This window comes from Paramormyrops kingsleyae, chromosome 24 (assembly GCF_048594095.1).
Source record: "Paramormyrops kingsleyae isolate MSU_618 chromosome 24, PKINGS_0.4, whole genome shotgun sequence".
Lineage (NCBI taxonomy): Eukaryota > Metazoa > Chordata > Actinopteri > Osteoglossiformes > Mormyridae > Paramormyrops > Paramormyrops kingsleyae.
In genome coordinates, this window is record NC_132820.1 from 24882896 (window position 1) to 24910810 (window position 27915).

General features: G+C 41.5%; 1 protein-coding gene, 1 long non-coding RNA gene, 1 other non-coding gene and 1 pseudogene across 3 annotated transcripts; all 4 read right to left on the reverse strand.

Moving 5' to 3' along the window:
• Window positions 1–14811: 14811 nt before the first annotated feature.
• On the reverse strand, window positions 14812–14884 carry trnak-uuu (transfer RNA lysine (anticodon UUU)). Its single transcript has one exon. It is a non-coding gene; the product is annotated as a tRNA-Lys (tRNA).
• Window positions 14885–14932: 48 nt separating this feature from the next.
• LOC140582235 (serine protease 23-like) lies at window positions 14933–16895 on the reverse strand (annotated as a pseudogene).
• A 2939-nt stretch (window positions 16896–19834) lies between these two features.
• On the reverse strand, window positions 19835–23059 carry LOC140582176 (uncharacterized). Its single transcript, XR_011985098.1, has 4 exons — window positions 22592–23059; window positions 20919–20990; window positions 20802–20823; window positions 19835–20037 (listed from the first exon to the last, which is right to left on the reverse strand). It is a non-coding gene; the product is annotated as an uncharacterized lncRNA (long non-coding RNA).
• A 9-nt stretch (window positions 23060–23068) lies between these two features.
• On the reverse strand, window positions 23069–27832 carry LOC140582236 (uncharacterized). The gene is made up of 10 exons (XM_072706461.1): window positions 27255–27832; window positions 26956–27045; window positions 26425–26514; window positions 26198–26263; window positions 25767–25914; window positions 25177–25220; window positions 24963–25022; window positions 24648–24734; window positions 24397–24478; window positions 23069–23079 (listed from the first exon to the last, which is right to left on the reverse strand). Exons 1-10 carry the CDS (start codon window positions 27354–27356, stop codon window positions 23069–23071), a joined length of 780 nt encoding a protein of 259 aa, XP_072562562.1. The 5' UTR covers window positions 27357–27832.
• Between the last annotated feature and the right edge of the window lie 83 nt (window positions 27833–27915).

The following is a 27915-nucleotide window of genomic DNA, read 5'->3' on the forward strand; positions in this document are numbered from 1 at the left end:
TCATAATCACTTCACTACCATAACCTAATATTATTTAGCATACTCTGTTGCGTGTATAGCCAGATATTATTCAAAGGAAATTGTTATTTCATGTAGTCCTAATGTGTGTGTGTGTGTGTGTGTGTGTGCCTGCTTTTGGCCTCCAGAGAAAACACAAAAATCAATTGGAGAGGTACACAAACCTCACTTCCAAAAGGCTCACAGCGCCAGATGAAGGCCCAGCCTCCAAACAACCAAAACTAAGTACTATGTATGTACTGTATGTATACAAAGTTATACATGAGGTTTTGGCAGTTGTGTAGTTACTTCTCTGTTTTTTGAAGGGACTCAGTATTTTGAATGATGACATGCACAAATTCAGAGTTAAGGATCACATCATTGGCTGTGTCTTTCTCTTCCCTCTCCCCCCAACACACACACACAGTGATGTGGGTAGTTCTCACATAGATGCACCTAAAGTCCTACACATGATCTCTTGCTGTTAAATAGAAGTTAGTAATAGGGTATGCTTTTAATGTTATTGTCTAGGCTTTGAAGTCTGTTGTGATGGATAATATTTATGTGTAGGCTAATATCTATTTGCATACCAATAAATTTTTTGAACACCGTGCACATTGAGTTTGCAATCCCTCAATCTTTTACAGCAGTTTTATTTTTTGAATGTGTTTAGAAAAGATTGGTCAACGGAGCTTTTTGTATTCATTTCACTTAATTTTTTTCTGCTTGCACTTGGACATGGAGTCCAGGAAGCTTTTCCCTAAAATGGTGGTTTTGTCCTTCGCAAGGTTACTTTATACTTTTATACTTTAAGTATGTTTTTAAATAATAACTAAATGTTTTGGCTGTCGGTCCGGGTCCGTATGGGACAGCTTCTGGGTCCGGACCTGGACCGCGGTCCGCCTGTTAGTGACCGCTGCCCTAGATCACCACCAAGCATTTTACAATGGTTGAAGCTGGAAAGCTGAATGAAAACACACACCAGCCTGAAATTTCAGCTAAGAACCTATCTAGGAATTTGTTTGGTTAGTGCCAATTTGCCATATGTACAAAAGGGCAGGGACGGATTACGGACCGGGCCAGCGGGGCCGCTGCCCAGGGGCCCTTGGGGTGCAGGGGGCCCGTGGGGCCCCTAGCCCAAAACAATTTGCAACGCTTATAAACAATGTATTTTCGTTTGTCTATTTTAGAGGGCCTACATTCTTTAATCCTCTGCCTACAAGGGCCCCTGACCCTATAGGGCCTCTGATGGAAACATGGAGGGAGGGCATTTGGCTGCCAAGGGCCCTTGAATTGTGGTGGTTGTGGTGGTGGTGGTGGTGGTGGTGGTGGGGGGGGGTCGGTGCTTTCAGGGGGCCCCCGGCCCTGCTATAGGAACTTTAAAGGGAAATGGGTGCATGGGAGCCTACTTTTAGAAGGCCCTCTTAGGCCCTCCTATTATGGTCCTGGCTTCTGGCTACCAGGGGGTCCTAGGGAGGATGGGGGCTTTGGGGGCTTTTAGAGGGCCCTCTGATTATGAGGGCCCTACTAGGAGGCCCTAGGGAGGAGGGTGTAGTGTACCTTTAGAGGGCCATCTGATTACAAGGGCCCCTACCATGGGGCCCCTGGCTTCTGGGGGGAAGGGAGGGGGGCGTGTTTACAGCCTTACAGAAGGCCCTCTGACTAGGGAGTGGTAGCATGGTGGGATGGAGGCGGTTAACCTGCCCGCTGAGTGGCCCCCAGACCAGTGTAGCAGTGTAAGAGTTTGACCAGTGATCTGTAGTGGAGGCTAAACGCAAGTAAACACGGTTTACCCACCTCTGAAATTTCAGAATTAGAGTTTACCCACTTCTCAATTGATTTAAATGCACATCATAGTATAGTTTATGCACAAAATGTGATCACAGAATTCGTAGTTCACCCACCTCATATTTTACCACTACACCCTTGATCTCTCCGTTCTGTAAGGGGATATGGTACACAGGTGGATTCTGGCATGGTTCAGCTGGACACGGTACACATGTAGTCATTTACGTAGCAACTAGCCATCCCAGACAATGCTGGCGTTTTTTTTTTTTTTTTTTTTTTGAGGGGGGGGCCCTCGCGAACGTTTTGCCCAGGGGCCCACACAACCCATAATCCATCCCTGCAAAAGGGGCCATCTTTGGATTGGCATTTTCTGCTAGGAATGAAATATTTACATACTGCAAAAAAGAAACAGCAACACTTACATGATTTCTAATGAAATATATTGCAGCATTTCAGAATTGGTTGGTATTACAATTTTCACATGCAAAAGTAGTTCTTGTTTATTTTATTTTTACAATGCAACCCGACAGTAATTTGTGCCAAACTGGAGGATACAGCCACACTTTATATATGTAATTTGCAATGCTGAAAGTTGTTAGTGTTTTTTAGTCCAATGAACATTGAGTGCCCCAGTAGTGTTGTTGGCTGACAGCATTTGTCATGGTTATGGCAGCATGAGTCACTTTTGGGTGAATTGTGAAACGTTTTGGTGGTTGTAGTGCATTTTGCACCAAAGGTTAAGTTATGTGCTCAGGTGTGTATTGGTACAGCCCACTGTGTGAAGAGTTTTGCAAAAGTGACCTAAGTATTGAGAAATGTGTCCTAGCGTCTTTAAAAAACTGTAAAACAGCACATCTTATCCTTAGATAGGCGTGGCCGTTAGTTTGTGGTACTGTAATACCAATTTAAGTTGCACACCTGGAAACAACATATTTTGGTTGGTGTAGCTTATCCCGATTGATCTTCTCCAGAATGGATAAGGTACACCTTAATTCAGTTCTTTTACAGTTTTTCTTAGTTGCTTTGATGCATTTCTCACAACAGAATTGAAGTTCTCAAAACTGCTCGTTCAATTCCCACAACCTCTAGTCAGTTGTGCAGATCATAACAGCAATTTCTGGTTGTTTTCGTCATTTTGCAATTGGTTTAGTACACTCAGGCAGATGCTTATGTGCAATTCTCAGCTATATCATACATCAGTAGTTGCTTATGTCATTATGATCAAAATGCATTGTGCTAGCCCTCTTTTGCATAGTCATACACTCCAGACAAACTTGTCATTTTGTCATTGTGTTAGTCATTGCAGTCAAAAGTGTTCATCAAGATATAAGAACATAAGAACATAAGAACTATACAAACGAGAGGAGGCCATTCGGCCCATCGAGCTCGCTTGGGGAGAACTTAACTAATAGCTCAGAGTTGTTAAAATCTTATCTAGCTCTGATTTAAAGGAACCCAAGGATTCAGCTTGCACTACGTTATCAGGAAGACTATTCCATACTCTGACTACACGCTGTGTAAAGAAGTGCTTCCTTAAATCCAGTTTGAAATGTTCTCCCGCTAATTTCCACCTATGGCCACGAGTTCTTGTATTTGAACTAATGCTGAAGTAACTATTCGGTTGAACAGCATCCAAACCTGTTAGAATCTTATAGACCTGGATCATGTCCCCCCTCAGTCTCCTTTGCTTGAGGCTGAACAGATTTAGCTCAAATAACCTTTCCTCGTATGACATTCCTCTAAGACCAGGAATCATTCTTGTGGCCCTACGCTGCACCTTTTCTAAGGCCGCTATGTCCTTTTTAAGATATGGTGACCAAACCTGTACTCAATATTCTAGGTGAGGTCTCACCAAGGAATTGTATAATCTTAGCATTACCTCCCTTGACTTAAACTCCACACACCTGGAGATATACCCCAACATCCTATTGGCCTTTTTTATTGCTTCCCCGCACTGGCGAGAATGAGACATGGAAGCATCAACATACACACCAAGGTCTTTCTCATAATCAGCTACCTTTATTTCAGTAGGTCCCATAAAATACCTGTACTTTATATTTCTGCTCCCTACATGGAGTACCTTACATTTGTCTATGTTAAATTTCATCTGCCAGGTGTCAGCCCAGTCACTAATTAAATTAAGATCCCGCTGTAGCTGCTGAGCCGCTAGTTCAGTATCTGCTACACCACCCACCTTGGTGTCATCTGCAAATTTCACCAGTTTACTGTATATATTGGTGTCTATATCATTTATGTAAATTAGGAACAAAAGTGGTCCTAAAATTGAACCCTGCGTTACCCCACTATGAACGCAGGCCCACTGTGACATCGAGCCTCTTATAACTACTCGCTGCTTCCTATCCGTTAACCAGTTATCAATCCAAGTCGCTACAGTTCCTAAAATACCTGTCGCTTTGAGTTTAAGTGAGAGCCTCTTGTGGGGAACAACATCAAAAGCCTTTTGGAAATCTAAATAGATGACATCATAGGCCTTCTTATCATCAACTTCCTGAGTAGCTTCCTCAAAGAACTCCAACAGATTTGTTAAACAGGATCTACCTCTCCTAAATCCATGCTGGCTATCCCTCAAAATGTTATTTGAGTCCAGGTAATCTACCATTTTCTCTTTGATTATAGCCTCCATAACTTTACCAGTTATACAAGTTAGACTGATTGGCCTATAGTTTGACAAATTACTTCTATCCCCTTTTTTGAAAATGGGCGTTATGTTGGCATGCTTCCAATCAGAAGGTACCACACCTTCAGATAAGGATTTTTGAAACAGTAATGTTAAGGGTCGGCAAATAATATCCCTCATCTCTTTTAACACTATAGGTAAGATGCCATCAGGGCCCTGTGATTTATTTATTTTGAGCTTAGCTAGGCTTTGCAAAACATCAGCTTCAGTTATATATATATATTAGTTATAGACGATGTTGGATTAGTAATAAGAACTGGTAAGTTACTAGTGTCCTCGACAGTGAATACCCGTGCAAAACTATCATTGAACTCATTTACTATGTCAATGTCGTTTTCAATTATAAGACCCTTACTATCCTGCAGATTAGTAATTTCAGCTTTTAGAGCTCTTTTAGAGTTAAAATACTGGAGAAACTTTTAACGTCATCCTTAGCCTCCAATGCGATCTTCCTTTCGACATTCCTTTTAGCTCGTCTAATGTCATTTTTTAATTCAGCCTGTAGATTTAGATACTCTTGCTTTATTATGTCATTATCAGTTATTTTCCATCTCTGGAACAAAGCCCTTTTCCTCCTTACTTTATACTTTATGTCCCTATTAAACCACCTAGGTTGCAATTTCCTAGATTTATTCTTGCTAGAAACAGGTATGAAGTCCTCTTGTACTTGCAATAATGTGCTTTTAAAAAATTCCCATGCCTCTTCAACAGTTTTGTTAATTAACTCCATCCAGTTCACAGTTTCTAGTTTTAATCTCATACAATTGAAGTTAGCCTTCCTAACATTATATATTTTTGATTTGGACTTTGCTCTTCGGGCATTAAACTTAACCTCAAATTTAACCATGTTATGATCGCTACTGTCAAGTGGTTCTAAAACGTCTAATTTACCAATCCTGTCCTGGTTATTAGACAAAACAAGATCAAGAATGGCATCTCCCCTGGTAGGGGTGTTAACAAACAGAGTAAAAAAACAATCCTGTACTAATTCCACCATCTCAAGTTCATTTTCAGAAGAGCCAGCAACAATGTCCCACTGCATCCCCGGTAGATTAAAATCACCCATAACTACCACATCATTTTTATTGCTCATAATCCTAATATCACTGTATAACAATCTGCTTTCCTCAGCAGCTACATTGGGTGCTCTGTAACAAACACCGACAATTAGGCTATTTGAGTTTGTAGCATCTAATTTTACCCATATAGCTTCCGTACTTTTACTTATATCAGTAAGCTCCCTTGCCTGCAAGTTTTCCTTTACATATACTGCAACACCACCTCCCTTCTTACCTATACGGTCTTTACGGAACAATGCGTAACCATCCATATTATATTCTTGTCCATCCTTATCACTCAACCACGTTTCAGTTATTGCTATAATATCATAAGAGTCCGATGAGATAAGAGCCTCTAAATCATGAATTTTATTCCTAATACTCCTGGCTGTCATTAGCTGTCAAGTGTATTTTAAAGGTTTCTACAAAACTTTTTTGGTATGTATTCACAATACTAATGATTCCTGCACCATTTTCATATACATGGATGAGACTGGCTTCAACTTGGCCAAAGGAAGGAGACATGGGTGCAATCTGATTGGACAGAGAGCTACTGTTGATATGCCAGGTTTTGGGGTGGGAACATCACCATGTGTGCGGCTATTTCGGACAATGGGGTCCACACTCGCATCACTCTTGTGGCGCCATACAACACCAAACATCTGCTGACCTTTTTGAACACCCTCTATAGGGATCTCATTCCTAAAAAGGAGATTGGTCAGGAAAATGTACCAAAGTATGTGATCATTTGTGGTAATGTGAGTTTCCATCACTCCAACCCAATCAGCGAATGGGTTGCCAACCGCCCCAGGATGCTGATGGAACTCCTACCACCATATTCTCCATTCCTCAACCCAACTGAAGAGTTCTTCTCAGCTTGGAGGTGGAAGGTATATGACCGTAACCCACATACACAAATGACACTGCTTGCTGCCATGGAAGCTGTGTGTGGGGATATAGCAGCAGGCACCCGCAGAGGCTGGATAAGACATTCTAGGAGGTTCTTTCCACGCTGCATTGCACAGGAAGATATCCGTTGTGATGTGGATGAGAACATGTGGCCCAATATACAGGATCTCCTGCAACTGTAGAAAGCATTTAGAGTTTCAGTCTGTATATATTGTTCCCCTTTTTGATTTTGTAATTGTTTTTGGTTTCATTTCATATGTTATGCATAAAGCATTGAAATGCATTTTTTTGCTAGACTGCAATCGCAGTGCATGGTATGTCACCATATACCAGTGCAATCAATAAAATATTCTTCTTGAATCAATCTCCCGCAATCAGTGTTTTTTATTTTTATGTTTCCTGCCCTTGTCATTCAGAGGTTTTGTGTCAGAAAATGTTTACATTGTGCCAATTTTATATTGATAACATGACTTTATATTTTGGCTCACATGTCCATGGACGATGATTCATGGACTTGGGATTTTGATGGCACTGACATATTCAATGATATAAATACTTGCTTTTGAGGCATGGACTAAGTATTTTGAAGAGGATACCAGCTTTTGCTGGTCATCCATGATATTTTGCCATTTGCACTAAGTGTTTTGAGAAATGCATTCGCTGTTATGCAAATGTTATGTCTGTTGTGAGAAATACACCAAAGCAACTGAGAAAAACTGTAAGCTGGTATAACTTTTGATACATCCACTTTCATGGTAACCACTAGATTTGGAATCGGGAGTGATTGTCCATCAGTTTGACACCAAACATGCCATACCAGCTTCACAGGTTCACACCTCATACCATCTGTGTTAATTGATTAACAATTATTTATATTGTGTATGTGACTGACTCACATCAGTATATGACACAGGTGTTCTGGGTTGTACCTCAACAGATGTTACACTTTGTGTAGACATTACATCACATATTCACATTACAGTTTTTCTCAGTTGCTTTGGTGCATTTCTCACAACAGAATTAAACTTTGCACAACAGTTAGTTCAACCTCCACAACATGTAGTCGTTTTGGCACAACCTAGTGGCGGTTTCATGTTCATTTCGTCCAAAGGCAAATGCCATGAAGCAGTTGAGTAAGTACAAATATCTAAAGAATGGTCACTTTTGACTTGCTATTCATCACTAACTCCTTGCTTTTATCATGAATGTCACAATTATTTATACTTGTACCGGCTGAATAGTCATTGTCCTTACAACTAATAGTTTTCATTTCATTGCTTGTGTCATTGCACTCAAAATTGTTGAACATCTTGTCAAACAATTTGTACACCCATTTTGAAAACCCTATTTTTAAGGAGTTTCCATGAAAATCTCCATAAATTACTTTTCTCAGGTGAACCTTATCTCACACTAATGAAAATTGGTGTGTGTTACTCTTACTTGCAACCAATGAAAAGCCTCTTCTACCCAGTCACAGGTGAATCGCGTTACAGTATCCCCTACTCTACAAGTATATATATAATGTAAACCAACAGACAGGATTGGCATGAGGTGCATACTGAATCTACAAAACTGCAGAACATGGAACGTCAGCCTTGTGGAAGAGGGGTGAGGATCGGTGGAGGACGAGGACAAAACCGGGGAAGAAGAGGCCAACCACATAGACACGTTCCTGACGAAATCAGGGCAACACTTGTGGATCATGTGATAAACCATGACCGAGGCTGGTCGAAGGGTGCAGCCAAATGTTGGGAGAACTACTGTAAGTTCTATTATTCAGACATTTCGTCGGGAAAACAGGTGAGCATACTGTAATGTAGTTATTCAGCACAAACTAATTTGCTCTGCACTTTCATAGTCATACAGGAGACTTGCATTAGGACATGACCTTATAGATCTTTACATATAGACGTACTGTAACTGAAGCGCAGACTTGGCCCAGGTGTGGCATAGTGTGCTGTGGTACAATACAGTAATGCTGTAAAGAAAGGAGTTTTGAATGATAGTCCTGTAACAATTACTGTAAGCATGTTTGCGCTTATTCATGTTTGTGTTTTTTCATCTGCATCTCAAAAAGGACTGCCAGACAACCTAGAAGAGGTGGAAGAGGTCCACTTTTGACTCCGCAGCAAGAGGAAAGAATTTGTGCAATGGTGGCTGCAAACAACGCTTTGAGACTGAGAGAAATACAAAGAACTGTCGTAGAAGATGACACCATCTTCGGAAATATTCAGTCAATATCAATTTCCACCATAGACAGAGTCCTCAGACGGAATGAAATGTCCATGAAGCAATTGTACAAAGTACCATTTGAACGGAACAGTGATCGAGTGAAGGAGCTCCGTCACCAGTATGTACAGGTAAAACATGTTTGCATATGTACCTCTGTTTACTGTAAAAGTTTAGCCCATGTACTGCACTTACATTTATGCATGTTACTGTAATCCTATTTACAATTCAAACTGTACAATCTGTTGTGCCAAATGCACCATTACATCCTTTGTATAGCGTATCCTGGAATTGGAGGCCAGGGAACCCCTGCACACGTTTGTATATCTTGACGAAGCGGGATTCAATCTCGCAAAAGGCAGACGGCGTGGACGAAATCACATTGGAGAAAGAGCCACCATTGATGTCCCAGGCCAACGAGGAGGAAATATTACAATGTGTGCAGCAATCTCAGAAAATGGCGTTCACACCCATATTCCTCGTATTGGTGCATACAATACACAACACCTGTTGGCTTTTCTGGACGCTCTTTATAGGGACCTAATCTCACAAAATGAAAGGGATGATCCTGGTGACAATCGGACAATGTATGTAGTGATTTGGGATAATGTTAGCTTCCATCACTCTGCTGTAGTCAGGCAGTGGTTTGCAGCACACGGCAGGATGCTTATGGAGTTTCTTCCTCCTTACACTCCATTCCTAAATCCAATTGAGGAGTTTTTCTCTTCCTGGAGGTGGAAGGTATATGACAGGCATCCACATACCCAAATGACCCTGCTAGCAGCTATGGATGCAGCTTGTGATGACATCACAGCAGAGTCCTGCAGAGGGTGGATTCGACACTCCAGAAGATACTTTCCCCGATGCATCGATAGAGCTGACATTCGCTGTGATGTTGATGCAAATATGTGGGCAGACAGACGGGAGCGTCTAGATATCAATGATTGATATGCAGCAGTGTCTGTTTTTCAGTTTTTTTTTTGTTTCATAACTACTGCAGTAAGGTTTATGTTTATGAGTTTATGTTTGCTGTAAAATGTTTGTTTTACTGTATTTCCCCAGTTGCACAATGCTGTGAACAGTTTCAATTAAATATTATCAAGAGTGCATATGAAGTGTCTTGATTTTCCTTTACAATTTATGGTTTTCAACATGCCATGCATGCTGTCCAGACTTGACATGTCATTGGGAAGCACCTACAAAGAAATCTGTCACAATGAGAACATGGTCAAACCATTTGATTTTGTGACCAAAGGTGCTGGGGTAATGACTTGTAATTGTGACAGCCCTGACACTTTGATTGATATAAGTACTTGCTTTTGATGAATATATCATCTGTTTTGATTAAGGGACTTGCTTTTGAAGCATTGACTACTTATTTTGAGCAACTGACTTGCTTTTGAACAACTGACTTTTCTTTTTGATGAAGTGACTCACTTTTGCAAGTTATCCACCATGTTTTGCAGTTTGCACTAATTGTTTTGAGAAGAGCCTTAGTAGTGGTGCAGAGATCAATTCTGTTGTGAGAAATGCACCAAAGCAACTGAGAAAAACTGTAACGATAGATAAGATAAGATAGGTTAAGATAACATAAAATAACGTAGGATAAGATTAAGATAAAATTAAGATAAGGTTGTGTAACATAAAATTACTTAGGATAAGATAAAGTTAAGATAAGGTTGTGTAACATATGATAAGATGAGATTAAGATAGGATAGTTTAAAATAACATAGGATAACATTAAGATAAAGTTAAGGTTGTATAACATGAAATTACATAGGATAAGATAAAGTTAAGATAAGGTTGTATAACAGGATAAGATGAGATAAGATCAATATAAGATTATATAACATAATATGTATATAATATTTCTGTTAAATAAATTAATTATTTTGCCTTCATTTTTTTGTCTGTGTTTATTTAAAACATTTGAACAAACTGACACAAAATACAATGGGTTAAAACAATAAGACAATGACTTAAACTCATGTACATGTAGAGATTTGCAGTGGACACTTGCTATTGAATTACAGGCATATTCAATTACAGGCTTCTGAAGTGTAATGCAAAGAAACAGAGAGGGGCAATTCATTAAATGCTGCAAGCACAGTGCAGGGAACATTTTTATGTTTTAAACCCAAATTGCATGACCATTTGGCTGCTAATAGAGGCCTTTAAGCTTAAAGGTGCCATAGAACACATTTGTTTTCTTCAAATTGTTCTCTGGTGAATATATTAAATATTTAGATTTGGAATAGACTGACACTTATGAAACATAGATTGTGCACAAATACATGCGTAGGACAACAAACGTGTTAAACAGATAAACGACACTGAAAACCGAAAAGGTGAAACTATGAACTGGCGTTAAGTGTCACGTTAGATGTGTGAGCTGGCAGCCCTGTTACTTTGAAGATAGATCTAAGTCTGGTGATGAAGGTTCTTAAAATGACAGAAAATAAATAAATAAAAATACATATTTTGTGTTAATTTAAAAAAATATTTTAAATAGATAAAACACCATCTCTCACAATTTTCTCACAATTTTTTCCATCCGGCAAAATGCAAATCACAAAATACTGAAAAGCAATTAAATATATATTTTGAATACATATGATTGATTGATTGATTGATTCCCTTTATTGCTGTTGCAATTCACCATGTCACTAGTCACAAGTACCAGCGAAAAGCAGGCCATCAACCCGACCATACATACACAAACATTACAGGGGGGCAGACAGGTCAGGAAGACAGGGGACTGTAGGAAAACTCAGAGAAACAGATTACGTTAGGAGAGTGGAGGTGAATAAAAAAAAACTGTACTGTCCAGTAGGAAGTACAATATGGGAACAGAAAAAAACACCTCAGCAATAAGCACATAGTCACCACAGCTCACAACACTAAGTCGTGACTTGCAACAGGGGAGGGGAATGGGGAGGTGGAGGTAGTCCAGCATAGACAAACAGCCGTCCGTTCCTGCAGCAAATCCGCGCTGTACAAGGACCCGCTCGTTCACACTGGGGGTATGAAGCGGCGAAGGCGTGGGATGGGGGTAGGGTGTCCTTGTGGTTGGGGGAGAGGAATGCAAGAGAGTCTCACTGCCTTGTTCTTCAGGGGGAGTTGTTGAGCTCAGCAGAGGCCTTGGCCAAGGCCCGTGCTGATTAGGGGGGAGCCAAAAGCAGATAGAATGGGGTTGTTTGGGTTTTCAGGCGAGAAACTGTAATTTCGCAGCTCCTCTAATGTCCATGCTGGTCTCCGCCATCCAAAATCCTCTGCAGAGCTGTGAGCCTCTCCATGATGTTATCAAATCTGTGGTCCATAATCACGGTGATGTTATTAAACATGTTATTAATATTTCATTAAATGTGTTTTTGCCAAACATCTGCTATTGTGTATAAATAAAACAGTGGGCTAGCGGCTGTTTTGTCCTGCAATACAGTATGAATGGTACAAAATGACCCACAATCCCATCGATCAGGCTCCAAAGTCCTGCTTTGCTCTGTGGTTTCACAGCAGATTTTTTCTTTGGGATGGTTTTTCTAAAACTTCCATATTTTCTGCGTGGTCCTGTGTTGCGTTCTGCCCTGTGTACATACTCTGTACATTTCCTGGGCTCCCATATTAATCATGAACTTCAGATTAAATTATTATTTTTTTTGTGGTGGACCCCATTTAGACCCCATTTGGTACCTGTTGACAGGATTGTGCAATTCGCTAACCCGAAACAGTATCGGATTCCATACATATAAATACATATAAATAAAGTACAATTGCATCCAAGTAACTGATGTGTAGCCCTGTGGTGCTGAAGAGGGATGTCTGATCAACTCCGTTTTTGTTCATCACGTTGTGTGGGGAATGGTTACCTAACATAAATTCATCTTTATTTTACTAAAATAACCACAGCACACTTGTTTTAGTGGGAAATTCCTAATATTTTACCTGAATGCCATGGGTAATGGGAAAATGTTATTAAACCACTGTAGCTTGCTAATGCTACATGCTAACTACCCTATCTAGTGTGAAGGTAGTGTGGGTCTCTGCTGCTCTCTGCTGGTGCAATGAGGAACTGTAGTGAAATTCATTTCATATAGTGTAGCTAAAGAAATGTTTAAATTTACAATAATTTACTTAGCAAACACTTTTGACCAAATTCCATACTGTGGTGGGTAGCATCAGGGAAAATAACCAGCTGGAGACTCATGTGCGTTTCACTTCTCTCCCTTTACTTCTTCTCATTATCCCGCACACGTACATCTCTATACATAGTCCCGCAGCGCCCTCTATCGATCTTCTTCATGTAGCACAACACAACACATACAAATAAGGATCAGAGAACAAGGTTAGAGAGTGTCCCCCGAGCAGTCAGAGACTTGATAGCCATGGGACTTGAACCAACACCCTTTTGACCGCTAGCAGAGTGAAACTGACCCACAATGTCGCCACGAAATATTAATTTACTCAGTCCAGCATTTGGAACTGGAAGTTAAAGATGCATTCCTGCAAGTTAAAGTCAAGGGCCGTATAATTTTCAAATTAATCAGAATAGTTTTTCATAGATCAAACTACTGGGTATCAGTTCAGTACAGCATACGTTATGTATTTGTCACTTTTATTATCTGAGTTAGTGTCGGGCTCTGGTGCGGCACGGTGGTGCACTGGTTAGCACTATCACCATCACCACTGTGACCAGGGTTTGAGTCTCTGCCAGGGTTCCATGTGTGGAGTTTGCAGGGTCTCTCTGTGTCATTGTGGGGTTTCCTCTGGGGGCTTTGGTTTCCCCCCGATCCAAACACATGGTTAGGTTAGAGGTACCAAGGTGTGTGTATGTGCGAGCGGGTTTACCTATCCTTATGGGGACATAATGTCCCCATAACGTGATAAATATCTGTTTTTTTTCTCTTATGGGGACCGGTTTCCTCTCTTTTATAAAAATCGGTGACTGCTATGAAAAAACTAAAAATGCAAAAACTCTTGTATTTTTTTAGGTTACTTATGGTTATGGTTAGGGCTGGGTAGGGGTCAAGGTGTCATAGTTAGTTTTAGCTTTTTTCCCATTGAAATGAATGAGCGGTCCCCATAAGGATATCTTTACTCTACATGCGCGTGCGTGCGCGCGTGCCCTGTGATGGGTTGGCACCCCCTCCTGGGTTGTTCCCTGCCTGGCACCCATAGGCTCCAGACCCCCCTCCCCCTCCCCCTCCCCCTCCCCACAACCCTGGATAAGTGGTTACAGAGTATAGATGGATGAATATTGAGCTGTGGGTGAGATAGAGAGTTTACAGTATTGATCCCAAAATACAATATGTTGTAATTTACAGTAGGAGCAGAAGGAGTAGACAATTAATGTAAAATAAACATCACAATAAGCTATACAATAAGGATATATTAAAATGTTTAACATGTCTAGGCAAAAATGTTACTTCAAAACTTCAAAAATGTCCTCTTCAAAAACACTGCAGTAAAAAGCCTTGACTGTTTCGGTTGGCTACTCACTATTTAGCTACTGAAGTAATTATATTCTATAGCCTGCAACCGAGTGATAAGCTGCAGAGTTAATTGGGACATGAGCTTCAGAGCTAATTAGGGTGGGGATACATGCTTGTATGATCACATCGTGCAGCAGTGACTGGTCTGCATTCTCTTTCTCTCTCTCAAAGGTACATTCTCTATATTGTCTTCTGCAGGTTACATCTTTTTAGTGTTATTCTGAAGATTATATCCAGGATTTGACATAACTGGTACGCAAGTACTCATTCACCTTTAAAAGCAATACGTGCGGCAATCGATTGTTGTAACAGCGTGAATTGGCCTGGACAGGAGGCTTATAAAAGCAACACAGGGGATATTATAAGACCGTGTGGTTTATCCCGAGGTGTTTTGCCGTTCTCTATGGCCATCACCATCTTGGACAGGTATCCGCTACCCAAATGCCACAGGTGCACCACGCATATGCCCAGTCCAATCTGCTGGGTCTGTCCCTCACTATCATCGTCCTGCACTTTATACTGTATACCAGTGTTTCCAACTCCAGTCCTCGGGGACCCACAGACAATCCATGTTTCAGTCACTCAGCCTTTCGGAGTGACGACGTACAGGCCACTGTGCCCTACAGGTACATAAAGAGACAGCTGCCCGAACAGGGACTTGAACCCTGGACCCTCAGATTAAAAGTCTGATGCTCTACCGACTGAGCTATCCGGGCTCTTGGTTGTAAATGAAAACACCATAATCAGGTCCTTGTGTTCACCTAATATGGGCACGTTGCGTAACTTGGTGCAGGTTCCTATGAATGACTTAAAAACAAATACAGTGATATAAAAATAAGGGAGAACAGAAAGCTTCATTTTACTTGTATTCCCATCCTTACATTTCCAAAGGATGATAAGGTGGGGTCTGTATTACAATTCTTTTTTGTTTTGATGCAGTAAAGTTCTGAGGATGGACGAAGAGACAGTCACACCACGCCAATAGGACACGGCTGTCAGACTTAAGGGATTAAATGTTTTTGACGGCTTAGTCTGCAGCTGGAATATAAATGATCTTAGAGCCCCGAAGACCAAATACAGACGTTTCCTACTTATTCCACAACGCCCTGCTGTCATGGTGCTTTAGATACGTAGATAAGTAAGATATTTTAACTTGGAACAGTCATTCTAGAAAATCAATGAATCTTTGGCTTGAAAGATAAAGCTAATGTGTAATGGTTACTCGATCTCTGGAGAAAATTTAAGGAAAGGGTACAGCAGTCATTTTTATGAAATGACTAGGAATTTAGTGCCCATTTAGGTTGGACATAGTGGTAATGATTTGTAGAATAATCTGATGCATGTGAAGATCTTACTGAGGTTCCTGGGCTGAATGCATATTCACATGCTTCAGTGTCTGGCTGCCACTGCTGTGAGTGACTTACTGCCCTGGCTGGCTCCCTATAACACGTCATGTAAGAGCACTGGCAGAGCCAGCGGAACACAAGACCTACCCTCATGCTGAGCGTCCATAGTACAAGATATCATTCCAAGGTCACCTCCCCCCCCACACACACAGACTTTCCCCCCCTGGGAAACCTATATTAAAACTGGGATCTGGGAGATTTTCAGCGGCGTGAACCTCACCGCCACGTTAAAGTCACGATTCTCCCCATCCACCTCCAGTCACTGGTGCCCGGAGAAGACGCCGATCACCCTGCGCTCCCACCTTTCCAGGGCGGAGTCCCAGACGTGGCTGCACACCCCTGAGCCGCTGGCCCCAGGCTGGGCGTCGCAGTGTTGGTAGTTCAAGTCACTAGACTCAGCCTCCACCGGGCAGAAGCGATACACCAGCTCCCCAGGTCGGTCACTGTCAAAGCCAGAGAAGTGGATCCGTCTCCCAGCCAAGTCCTCCAGCGAGGGGGCTGCTGAGAGACGCATGAAAGGGCGCTGATGAGACCATCGCAGCCCAAGCAGGCCGTAGTCAAAATCCATGCTTATTTCCCGGAGACCCTGGATCCAGCCTTTGGGGACACGTGTGCATCGCACACGCACCCAATGAACAACGGGTGTTGTAGGGGTAAACTGACCAGGATTGGTGCCATTCATAGTGGGCGGGGTGTCCATAGTGGGCGGGCTTATAAAGCCCACCTTAGCTTTTTAGCACCTTTGACGTAGTCCTTCCCGTCGTGAACACAGTGGGCGGCTGTAAGGACATGATGTGCCGACACCAGGACCCCCGTGCAGCCTGTGGATATACGGACTGTGGTGGAGAAAGGGTAGTCAAGCAGGAAATGGTCACCGCGGATGCTGAAGCGCCCATCCTCTCCGTAGATCTGGCGTTTTTGTCTGTTGTGTCTCTCTGAGCGTTCTGTCCCAGGTGAAGGCCAGACTAAAGGATTATGCTTGCTGTCCTTCTCACCCTCATCCTCGAAATCCACAGTGGTCAGGGTGCGGGAGCCATCTGAGTACAGTGTCTCGAAAGCTAACCACTCGCTCAGGACCGGGACATTTACGCTCTGCCCCCTTGTGGTAGCAACTGGCAATGCAATGCGTGGTCAAATCCAGCTGAGGCTCAGCGGTGAATAGAGGGCGGGAGAGGGGCTGGGGGGAGTGCAACACCAGGGCGGGGATGTGGGGGGGCAGTTGGTAGGGGGATGCTGGGGGCAGAGGGAGGGGGAAAAGAAGCAGGAGGGGGAGGAGAGAAGACCAAGGGCAGGCTGGGGCAGATCTCAGGTGCAGTGGCATAGCAGGAAGAAGAGCGACCTGAAGATGAGAAAGAACATCATTCATAAGCATAACAAAATGCGGGGAACATAATGCAGGTGACTGCAAGCTCGGGAACAGACAGAACTATGCAGCTCAAACAGGCAAACACACACATTCAAGGGCCAGAACATCCCACAACAAAGAAGCTCTGTTCACTGTGATTAATAAGGACCCTTACAAACAAATCCGAACCACATCTAACCCAACGGCAAACAAACACTTTCAAACCGGGGTCCTGTTATAAATACATACAGAATTTGATTCCATATCGTTCTTTGATGGATCTGAGAATCCTCTCCTTTTACTTTTCTTTACTAGTTGAATATGAGCTTATTTAAACAGCTTATTATTATTATTATTATTATTATTATGATCATTATTTTATATTTTAACAATCCTTAATGTTAAGTTTGACAGACACAATAATTCCTGGGGAAAGATGGAAATTTGTGTAAGTAAAATAAAGCTTACAATGGCAGTACAGTCGGGCAAACGAGGAAATGGGGACAGCAAAGATCAGGCACCCAGGACACCATGGAGATGAACAGCTGCAGGTTCTGAAGTGTGGAAGATTATAAGCACAAATATTCAAATGGCAATTCATTTTGCAATTGGCAATTCAAATGTGCAAAGTGCTTATGCAATCCTTAATTCATTTAAAAATATTTTGAATAACAAATAGAATAACAAGGCACTGAATTGCATTTCGTATTGCCATGGGCTTTTTGCCTCTTTATTCAAATGCAATGGCATCCCAGGCAAATGGGGCGAAAACTCAATGGGTCGTATCAAGCTGACGTCATTGTCCAAGATACGCATACATGAAAACAAGGCAGCGGCCATTTTACCGGGGTGTGAGTGACAACAGCAGCAAGAAAACCTCGAATCTAAATTTCTTCCGTATTTCATTTCATTTCATTTCATTTCAAACACTTTATTTGTCCCCGAGGGGCAATTCAAGGGCACATAGAGCAGTGTTAAGATCTACCTGACTATACATACAAACAAGGGGAAGACAGGTCAGGAGACAGCAGCTCTACAAGCCAGCCGGTCGACCGCACGAGCAGCGACCCGGGCATAGGAAGAACAGAGAAAACGATTACATGAGGTGAGAGAGGCGAGTAAAAAAAAATACAGGCCCTAGACTGTACTCCATTAGGGAGTATAATGTAGGAACAGAAAAAAAAACACCTCAGCAACATAAGCACATAGCCACTACACAATATAAAAAATCGAGACAAGCCACAGGGAAGGGAATGGGGAAGTGGAGGTAGTCCAGCATGAACAAACAACCATCCGGCCCTGCAGCCAGATGCCCTGGTCATCGACCCGCCTGTTCACGTTGGGGGTGTCAAGCGGCGAAGGCGTTGGATAGGGGGAGGGAGTCCTTGGGGTCGGGGGAGAGGGATGCAAGAGAGTCTCGCTGCCTTGTCCTTCTGGGGGAGTTGTTGAATTCAGCAACGGCCTTGGCCAAGGCCCGTGCTGATTAAGGGGGAGCCAGAAGCAGATAATTAGGTTGTTTGGGTTTTCGGGCGAAAAGCTGAAATTTTGTAGCTTCTCTAATGTCCACACTGGTCTCCGCAATCCCTCCTATGCAGAGCCGAAAGCTTCTCCGTGATGTTATCAAGTTTGCGGTCCATAGTCACAATGATGGTATCCAATTTGCGATCTAGAGCCAAAGTCTGAGTGCCGACAGCTCTGCCAACTCCGTCAATCATCCCGGCTAGCCTAGTGGGGCTTTGAGCGGCTGTCACCGTTTTCTTCAATTTCCGATAAACCAGGGCGATGCCTAATCCAATCAGCATAAGACCCGTTATCAAGGTTCCGAATAGGTAGATATCTTCGACGTCCTCCACAGAAAGAGCTGCCAGACACACGACCCTCCACTTCTCCCATCCGTCCATCGTGTAGCCAGCTGCGTACGTTCCTGCAGGACAGTCAGGTTCCCCCGAACCTGCGCTCCTCTGCGAGAAGATGGTGTCAATTGCATTGAGAGACCAGTTGATCAACTCCATAATTTCCTTAGTTTTGAAGAGCAGGGCTGAGAGGGTCTCTCGAGTATGACAGTAAGACAGTAGACTAGACGAGACGAGAGAAGCAAAGCAGGGAAGATAAGGGGAGGGAGAGGGAGAGAAGTGCGTCCGCCTCCGCTGAGAGCCATGTATACCTTCGGATCGTACAAATCAAGGCAAAGACAACAGAAAACTTGGCTAAGATTCATCGATCGAAAGAACTTAAATGACGATACTGTCAAGAAGTGGCACGTTCTGTGTTCTGAGAATGGACAGTATTTCAGTCAAATGCATTAAAATTGCGTATTCATTTCATTTTGAGCATTTTGTAATTTGTATTTTGTTGCACGGAAAAAAATCAGATGTAGGCTAATTTGAAACAAAATAGACTGAGAGATTGTATTCTATGTATTTAAAATACTTAATTAAATGCCATTTTAAGAACGTTCATCACTAGGCTTACAGACTTTTAAATACAGTCATCACCATCCTTCGCATTATTCCAAGGATAGAAGCTGCTTTGGTGATCGGCGCAAATTGCCTATTAGTATATGTAGTAAAATAGGCATATATTGCTGACTGAATGTCAGTATAGGACGATTAGCAAACAGCAGTACTGTCCCACACGGAAATAACCTATATAAGCATATATGTTTTAATATAGGTTTTTAATATATGTGACATATATAAAATTGGCCGTTTTCCTATATTATATAGGTACATACTTGCATGTACATATGTGCACATATATACGTGCATACATGTACCTATATAGGTACATATTTGCATGTATACATGTGTGCATACTGTATATGCACCTATATGTTCACCTATATGTTCACCTATATATAACTAAAATGATTCAAATCCATAGCTGCTAGACAACATAAATAAAAGCCCAAAATGTAGAAATTTAAATTTTTTATTTTCTTAAGAACAATCAAATAGTAAAAGAACAAAAATATAGTACAAGAACAAAAATAAGACAAAAAACTGAACAGGAAGAAAAAAAAAATATTTTGAGGATCTTCTCAGCTCCGTGAGCTTTGAATTGATAGATGTTCCTATCTGCCCTCGGGTGGCTGCCGGCCACTTCTTCAATGTAGCATCTAGAGAAGACAAAAAGAATAAGACAGTATAATAATAATATTAATATTAATATAGTGCTTCAATTGGAAGATTCTGATTGGATTCTGCTAAATCTGAAAGAAATTCTGATTGGAAACATCACCCCCCCCCCCCCTTTTTTATTAGCGGCATCATTCTTTCATATGCACGTTCGTCATGGGGACTGCATTGTTAACAGTCACACAGTCAATAATGTGCATCCAAAGCAGAGAAAATTCATGGATAAGAACAATTTAGCCACTCACGTGTTTTTTGGTTAGCTTAAAACACAGGTGAAGTACAACTTTTGCAGTTGTTTTTAGGGAAATTAATACCGCTCTGCGGTTTTATAGCATTTTTCTGTACCCAACAGTACCCAAAATACTTTACAATGGCCTCCCATTGACCCATTCACACACACATTCCACCAGCGAGCTGCCATGCTAGGTTTATTCGAAGAGCAATAAGATATGCATTAAAATCAAGCAAATCAATTACCTGTATAGACAAAATAAGGCACAAACACAGGACAGAGGGGATTAGGGGTGATTATTTATTAAAACTTCAGACGACAACAATTACTGTAGTGCCATGAGGTTATATCTGCAACACTATATGTTCTACAAAATAGAGGACTACACACCTTACAGCGCAATACCCCAGAAATGTGGCTTTAGAAGAGAAAAGGTAGGATTAAGAAGTGAGCAAGCGATGAATTAGTATTATAGGTCCCAAGCAGATACAGTAACAATAATGGGTGCCCTACCTTATGCAGTCTCCACTGACGCCTAATAAACATTGATACAAGTAGGCTGGTTAAAGTGGTGAACTTAAGTCTTAAATGTTTTGTTTTCCCTTCTCAACGCATCACGCATTTACTCACCAATAATGGCTACCTTTTTAATTTGGTCAAGGGCGACCAGCTGCTCCCCATCCCCTCTGGTTGGCTTCCCACCTTAAAGTAATATTTCAAAATTATTATGAAAGGGGGGTAAAATGAAGGTGGAGAAAGCAAGAGCTTTTTTATATACACATCACATTTTCTTGAGGTGCAAGGAAATACAAAAATGCCAAGTAAAAAAGCGATGGTATGCCCGCACACAAATAGGGCTGGGCGATATGACTGAAAACTGTATCACGATATGAGTGTTTCATATCGGTCGATATCGATAATTATTGACATTTTTTATGACCCATTTAAAATAAAGACCAGGAGAAAAATATATTACATTTAAACATTTTTATTTTAAACATGTCAACAACCATGGAAAATAAAGTGTTTTTAAAATATGTGCAGTGTTTTGTAAACATAAATAAAACTGACGTAGACTGAGATACAGTACATCTGTAATATAAAAAAACAAACCTGATACAGTACAGTAATATTGTTTGAAATATAAAACCTGCAGAAATATGAAAAAGTAACTCTTCAAGTTATTCTTACTCTAATCATACTTGAAGTTGAACTATTCAAGTATATTTTCAGTCCAGGTTTTGTGCTAGGAAAAGACACACATGCAAACACTAACGAGGAAGACGCGATACGTAGGGAGCCGGAACCCGGAAGTGCGCCGTAAACACAGAGAGGAAAGAGAGAAGGGGAAACAAAAGACACGGCAGACTCGAAACGAAACACGGGATACGCGAAAAACCGGACAACATGACACATACAAACCGAAAGGATACAGACCTATAACTTAATATTCAGGAGACGGGGGGCGAGCGGCGTTAGGGAAGGGCGAGGCGACCGTCACAGTGATTCACAAAAAACCGGCAGAACTTCCATAAAGCAGTTGTTTTGCTGTGCTACGACCATTTATGACAGCTGCGTTTCCGGTGTTCCGGGCAATTCAGTTTCCCTATGTTTCCCCTGTCGCGCGCTGATTTGTACACGGTTTCGCTGTTTTCATGTCTTTTTACGAAGCTCTTGAGGTAAACAAGCCACATATTTTAAAACATCACATGTTTTTTGTTTTTACTGATAATAAATGAAAGTATTTAATTCGCTGGATAGAGATATTTCTTGATGAAAACGGTATAGTATTTCTTATAAGACTATATTATGCGTGACGAACTACTGTATTCGCATGTAATACTGTACCTGAGTGATTTTCAGACATCCCACATACATATTTGCCTAAATATTAGGAGAAACATTATTTCCTGACATCCAGGATATTTGGTTCCCCCCTGTTAAAACAGGTATACAGCAACTCTGGGCCTCGGTACTAATAACAATACAGTATTCACATGTAATAATGTACTTGAGTGATTTTCAGACATTTCACATACCTCTTTGATTTAATATTAGGGGAAACATTATTTCCCGATAGACAGGGGAAACATAGGGAAACCGAATTGCCCGGAACACCTGTTCGGATCCAAACTAGCTTCGCAACCTCTGTTTTCTTCCGACGAAGAATAAAAAATATCGAACGTTTTATCGAACACATTTTTTATTGATATCGATCACGTGTCTATCGCGATACATATCGTAATCGTTTTATCGCCCAGCCCTACACACAAACATAATTTATTCCACAGAATATGACTGACTTGTTTTTTTTTCAAGGACAGAAGAGATTAGGAACATGTTGTTTTGTAGCATTCAGGTTGCTTTTCAGCAAAGTCTCCAAGTCGAAGGTGCCCAGCAGCAGATTCCGCACCATGGCAGTAGCAGAGGTGGCAAGGCGGGCTGCTCTCCACGCTTCTGCCTGGCAAAACACCCCAGAGCCCTTTATAACTTCAATCTGAAAAATAATTTCACATCACAATATTAATTTATTGGCAACTTTTAGAAACTTTTTCATGTTTCATACTGATTCTTATGCTTAGCTGCCCAATAGTTAATAGGATTTTATGTATAAATGCAGATTAATGATAAAGATATGAAACAAATTAATCATTGCCCTAAACGTTATTAAAGGAGAGAAGGAGGAGGACAGGGTGGGGGGAAAGTAGGGAAGGAGAAAAGACAGTGGGTGGAGAGGAGCGAAGGGGGGCAGGAGGAAAGGATGATTGTCATTTATAACACTAATTGGCTCCTACAAAGCACACAGTTTAACCCTCAATGGTTCCTTGGGGTGCGTTCTGCACCCCCTGCCCATTTCTATGGCTACTACCATGTTGTTATTAAAATTACAGAAGTTATCCTCTAGGACATTGTAAGTGCACCAGTTTTACATACGGTCATGCAGAAAATGATAGAAAAAGTGTTGACGTCAATTATCGCTGGCATACTTTCTTCGGGGGTGCAAAATGCACCCCAAAAAAAACTTAATTTATGACAGATGTCTGTGGAGATTCTCAGTTATCCAGGTCATGGTTATCCTAAAAAAGGGTTATGCAATAGCAACTGGACTTTGTTTTTCATAGAAGAAGTGTTGCACTCCATCCAGAGTGCTTTCTCAATTCTGACTGACTGGTTGGCATAGCAGGTTGATGAACCCTGTAGAATCCTCAAGTCGTTAGCACTAGATGGTCACCTATGGGTTGTTGTTGTTCCCCCTGACTTTCATGTGTTTCACTGATACCACCCGAGGCTGAGCGTGAACAACTGTGGAAGCGTCTGGGCAAAGTTGAAAGAACTGCATTGTAGGTAGGTGATAGACGTCTTAGGCCACCTCCTCTGTTCAACGACGGTCGTTCATTTGAAGCAGTTGTCCTCCCGGTCCACCTACAATGCAGTTCTTTCAACTTTGCCCAGACGCTTCCACAGTCGTTCACGCTCGGCCTCAGGTGGTATCAGTGAAACACATGAAAGCCAGGAGGAACAACAAAAACCCACAGGTGACCATCTAGTGCTAACAACTTGAGGATTCCACAGGGTTCATCAACCTGCTATGCCAGTCAGTCAGAATTGAGAAAGCACTCTGGATGGAGTGCAAAACGTCTTCTATGAAAAACAAAGTCCAGTTGCTATTACATAACCCTTTTTAGGGTTAATTTATGACATTGATATGATCGACAAATTCAATTAATTAGTGATAATTGCTACTATAATTTTTTATGTAATTATATTCTAGAACATTTTCGGATATTAAAAAAAGTCAGCCATTTTGTTTTGTTTACATTTCAACTGTTAGAAAAGATATAACACCATGGCTAGGTATTCCACAGCTGAAGCTCTTCGACACATTCTGCAAGAGGATACAGTCGGAATGTGCATTATATGACCAGTCCCCTCTGCTGCCCCCCCCACTGCCGCAACCCCTTTAACTGCACTATCTCACTGCGTAAGCTGTGCAAGCATCATGCAGTTAACTAATAAATGTATCTTAACTTTAGTTAATTGAATTTGAGCTTGGTACCATTGAATTATATATGCCAATGGATAGGGGTGCAACTTGAACCCCAAGGACCTGGAACGTAACTTTCTGACAAGGACCCATTGAGGGTTAAGCACACCTGTGTTTTCGCTGAGGTCTCAGCTGTTGCTGCAGTCTTGTTAGAGAAAAAAACATTGTTAAACTCTTCAACAATTTTATGCATATGGGGCAAGTAAATTACATATTACCACTAACTATCCCAACATATAAATCCCTATAGCTCAGTTGGAGCCTTAAGTAAAATAAGTACAAAAAAATCAGAGGTATAAAAGGGTTACACACACCTGTGATGTCTCTCGAAAGCGCTCAGTCACCATGGGACTCTCATTAAAGGGCTCGGTCTCCTCGGGGCTCGGTCTCCTCTCTGGAGTCTTAGAGAAGAAAGAAACATAGTAAAACTCTTCATCAATTTTTATTCATCCAAGCAAGCCACTATAGATTCTTATTTACAGGGGGGCTTGGAAAACATTAAACATGTCAATAAATTAAAGTTACATGCAAAAGTAATCAGCCAAACACCATACAAATCCATATAGCTCTGTTTGAGTAACAAGTAAACTAAATAAATAAATAAAAATGCAAGGGAGAAAAATACTCACCAGATGCATTTCTCCAAAAGTCGAGGAGAAATCTAGATCCTCCACAGGAGTCCTTCCAGTCTTGTTCATAGAAGAAAAATATAGTTATTCTCTTCAATAAATTAAATTGCAAATACATCAAATAATTAACACTATCAATCAGCCCAACATCACAAGTCTCTACAGCTCTGCTTGAGAAACAATTTAAAAAGCAATGAAAATCAGAGGAAGTTACCTTTTGAGCAATAATGGCGAGGTCACTTTTCATTGGACGGATTTCTAGAAAGAGGTTATATAAAGAAAACAATAATTACAATCACTAGATCAAAATAGCACCCAGCAACTCAGTGCCCTTACTCTTCGAAAAACATTTCCTGCAGCTGTGAACGCAAGCTACAACCCCCCTCAAAAGCCCATTGATAAGGCTCTGCAGAGGAAACCTGGTTGTGAACGCAATTTTCTTTCTCCAATTTCTCTCAAATTCAAATTCCCCAGGGTTTTTTTCTGGAGCCGATTGCCTTCTTGAGCCGTTGAAGGCAGAGAAGCATCATTTATTCTCATGAACTGTATGTTCTCTAGGCCATGACTTTTGTTAACCCTCTATGAATTCCTCCAGAAAGAGACAAATAAATATAATTCTAATTTGAATCTTATCAACGGCTATATGAGCACCCAGACTACCTCACCAGCTAACAGCATAGCATTTATTTTGTCAAACACGTATTTCAGCCCATAAAATTTCTAAGTTTATACTTCTCTGCCACTGCAATATCCATCTCCAGAAAAAAAACCCTGCTAGTAAATATTAAAGTTAGAAATACTTACGATTGATGATAATGTCTTTCAGACGTGTATGTTCATTTTTAAGAGAAAGGACTTCATTTCTCAACTCCTGCAAATTTCTTTGCATTTGGTCGAGTTTCCTTCTCTCCCACATCTGTTCGTCCAGGTGTTTTCTAAATTCAGCAGCTGTCTATGAGAAAGAGACAGAGAGAGACAGAGAGAAGAACAACAGCTAATTGTTATATAACTTTTGTAAATGGTTGATTCTGATTGGCTGAGAGGATGTCACGAGAGGTGTAAGAGGAAGGTGGCAAGAAGTCTAGGGCAGAAATCCCTCCACTTGGCTATATGTAACTGGTTGTCCGGCCTCCTGGTGGTTATTCCTTACTTAAAACATGAAACTTCCACATCTTGTATTTCATGTAATGTATGTATGTAATACACCACACACTGGATGTCATCATTTAGGCTACCTTTTTCTTAGAGGGTGGTACTATGTCCTCTTCATCCCCAATACGCTCCTCCTCTTCTCTGGCCCGCTGGGACAGAGAGAGAAAGAGAGAGAGAGGACAAATTTGCCTACTGTGCTGGTGTTGTACCTTGTAACAGCTACTGATAATGCACTTTATTATAAAAGTCTTACTTATCTTTACTGTATTGCAATGTAATAACACATACTGGGTGCAGACTGGTAGTGTACCTTGTTCGTTGCCTCATCCTCCTCCTCCTCCTCCTCCACCTCCTCCTCCTCATGGTTGTATTTAGAAGAACATTTCTTTTTCACGCCAACCTTCGGAGGGAGAGGGAGAAACAGAGGAAAAAGAAAAAGCAATTTAGCGGTGACAGTGGCACAAATGGGAGAGCGGGTCGTCCCATGATCGGAAGGTCGGGGGTTTGAATCCCGGCAGGTGCAGACTGTCGTTGTGTGACAAGACACTTGGGCAAGACACTTCACCCAATCCCTATGTGTGAATGTTTGTTGGTGGTCAGAGGGACCGTTGGTGCCGATGTGAGCAGCCTCGCTTCTGTCAGTCTAACCCATGGGAAACTGTGGCTACAAGTGTAGCTTACCACCATCAGCATGGACTGAATGAACCCCCCTCCCTTTGGGTGTGAGTTGTGTGTCTTATGAAAAGCGCTATACAAATTCCCTTATCCCCCAAAACAATTGTACTCATCATGAATGTATTGTAATGTAACAACACACACAGGATGCAGACTGGTAGTGTACCTTGATCTTTGAAAGTCTGTCATGACCCTCCTCCTGCTTCTCACCCTCCTGGTGCTTATATTTGGAAGCCCCTCCCTTTTTATTGTCAACCTTGAGAGAGAGAGAGAGACAGACTGACTTTTAGCCCAACTCTTATTGACTTAAGTTACACCACCTTGCACATACATCTTGTCAACAAAGCACATGAAATCATCATAGATGACACAATTACAAACCTACACACATGCCTACACATTAAGAAACAAGAGAGAGAGGGGGAGATAACTTTAAGTAAAGCACCAATTGGTGCAGTCAGTTACCTTTTTCTTTGAAGCCTTCCCAGTCTGCCCCTGCTGCTCACTGTACTTTGAGTTTGGGATGTGAGGACGTTTTGTTTGCCCTTGTGTGTCCTCTTTCTCCATCTCAATCGCACGCAGTTTAATTTGGAGAGTTTTTTCAAATTCTGGTGCAATAAAATTTAAATGTTATCATGAACTACAAACGTCTGTCTAATCATGTTTAACGTTACCAAATCTAACATTAGTCCCAATTGAACTTCGCTAACATTAGCAAATTAGGTAGCTAACCTGAGCCAGAAAGCTAAGCTATTGCTAGCCAGGTACCTAGCAAAATCCATTTACACTTCTTTAAGTGCGAGAAAAACCATTTAATGTGGTATATAACTACATCCCACATAGCAAAATTGGTATGGCCCGGATCTGGCCCACACTATGCGCTTACACCCGGCCCAGATACCGCAATGAATGACGGCCCCTTGATGGCCCAGATCTGGTTTGCCAGAGGTGGCCCACACATGGACCAGCACAAAGCCAGATGCAGACATGTTGGTGGCCCTGTTCTGGCCCAGAACAGTTTCAGCTCGGGCACCAAATGTCAGCCTATGTGTACCTTAATCAAGTCATGTAATACCTGCTTAATATTAATTTAATATTCATTGAAATATTAAGTTACCTCATCATT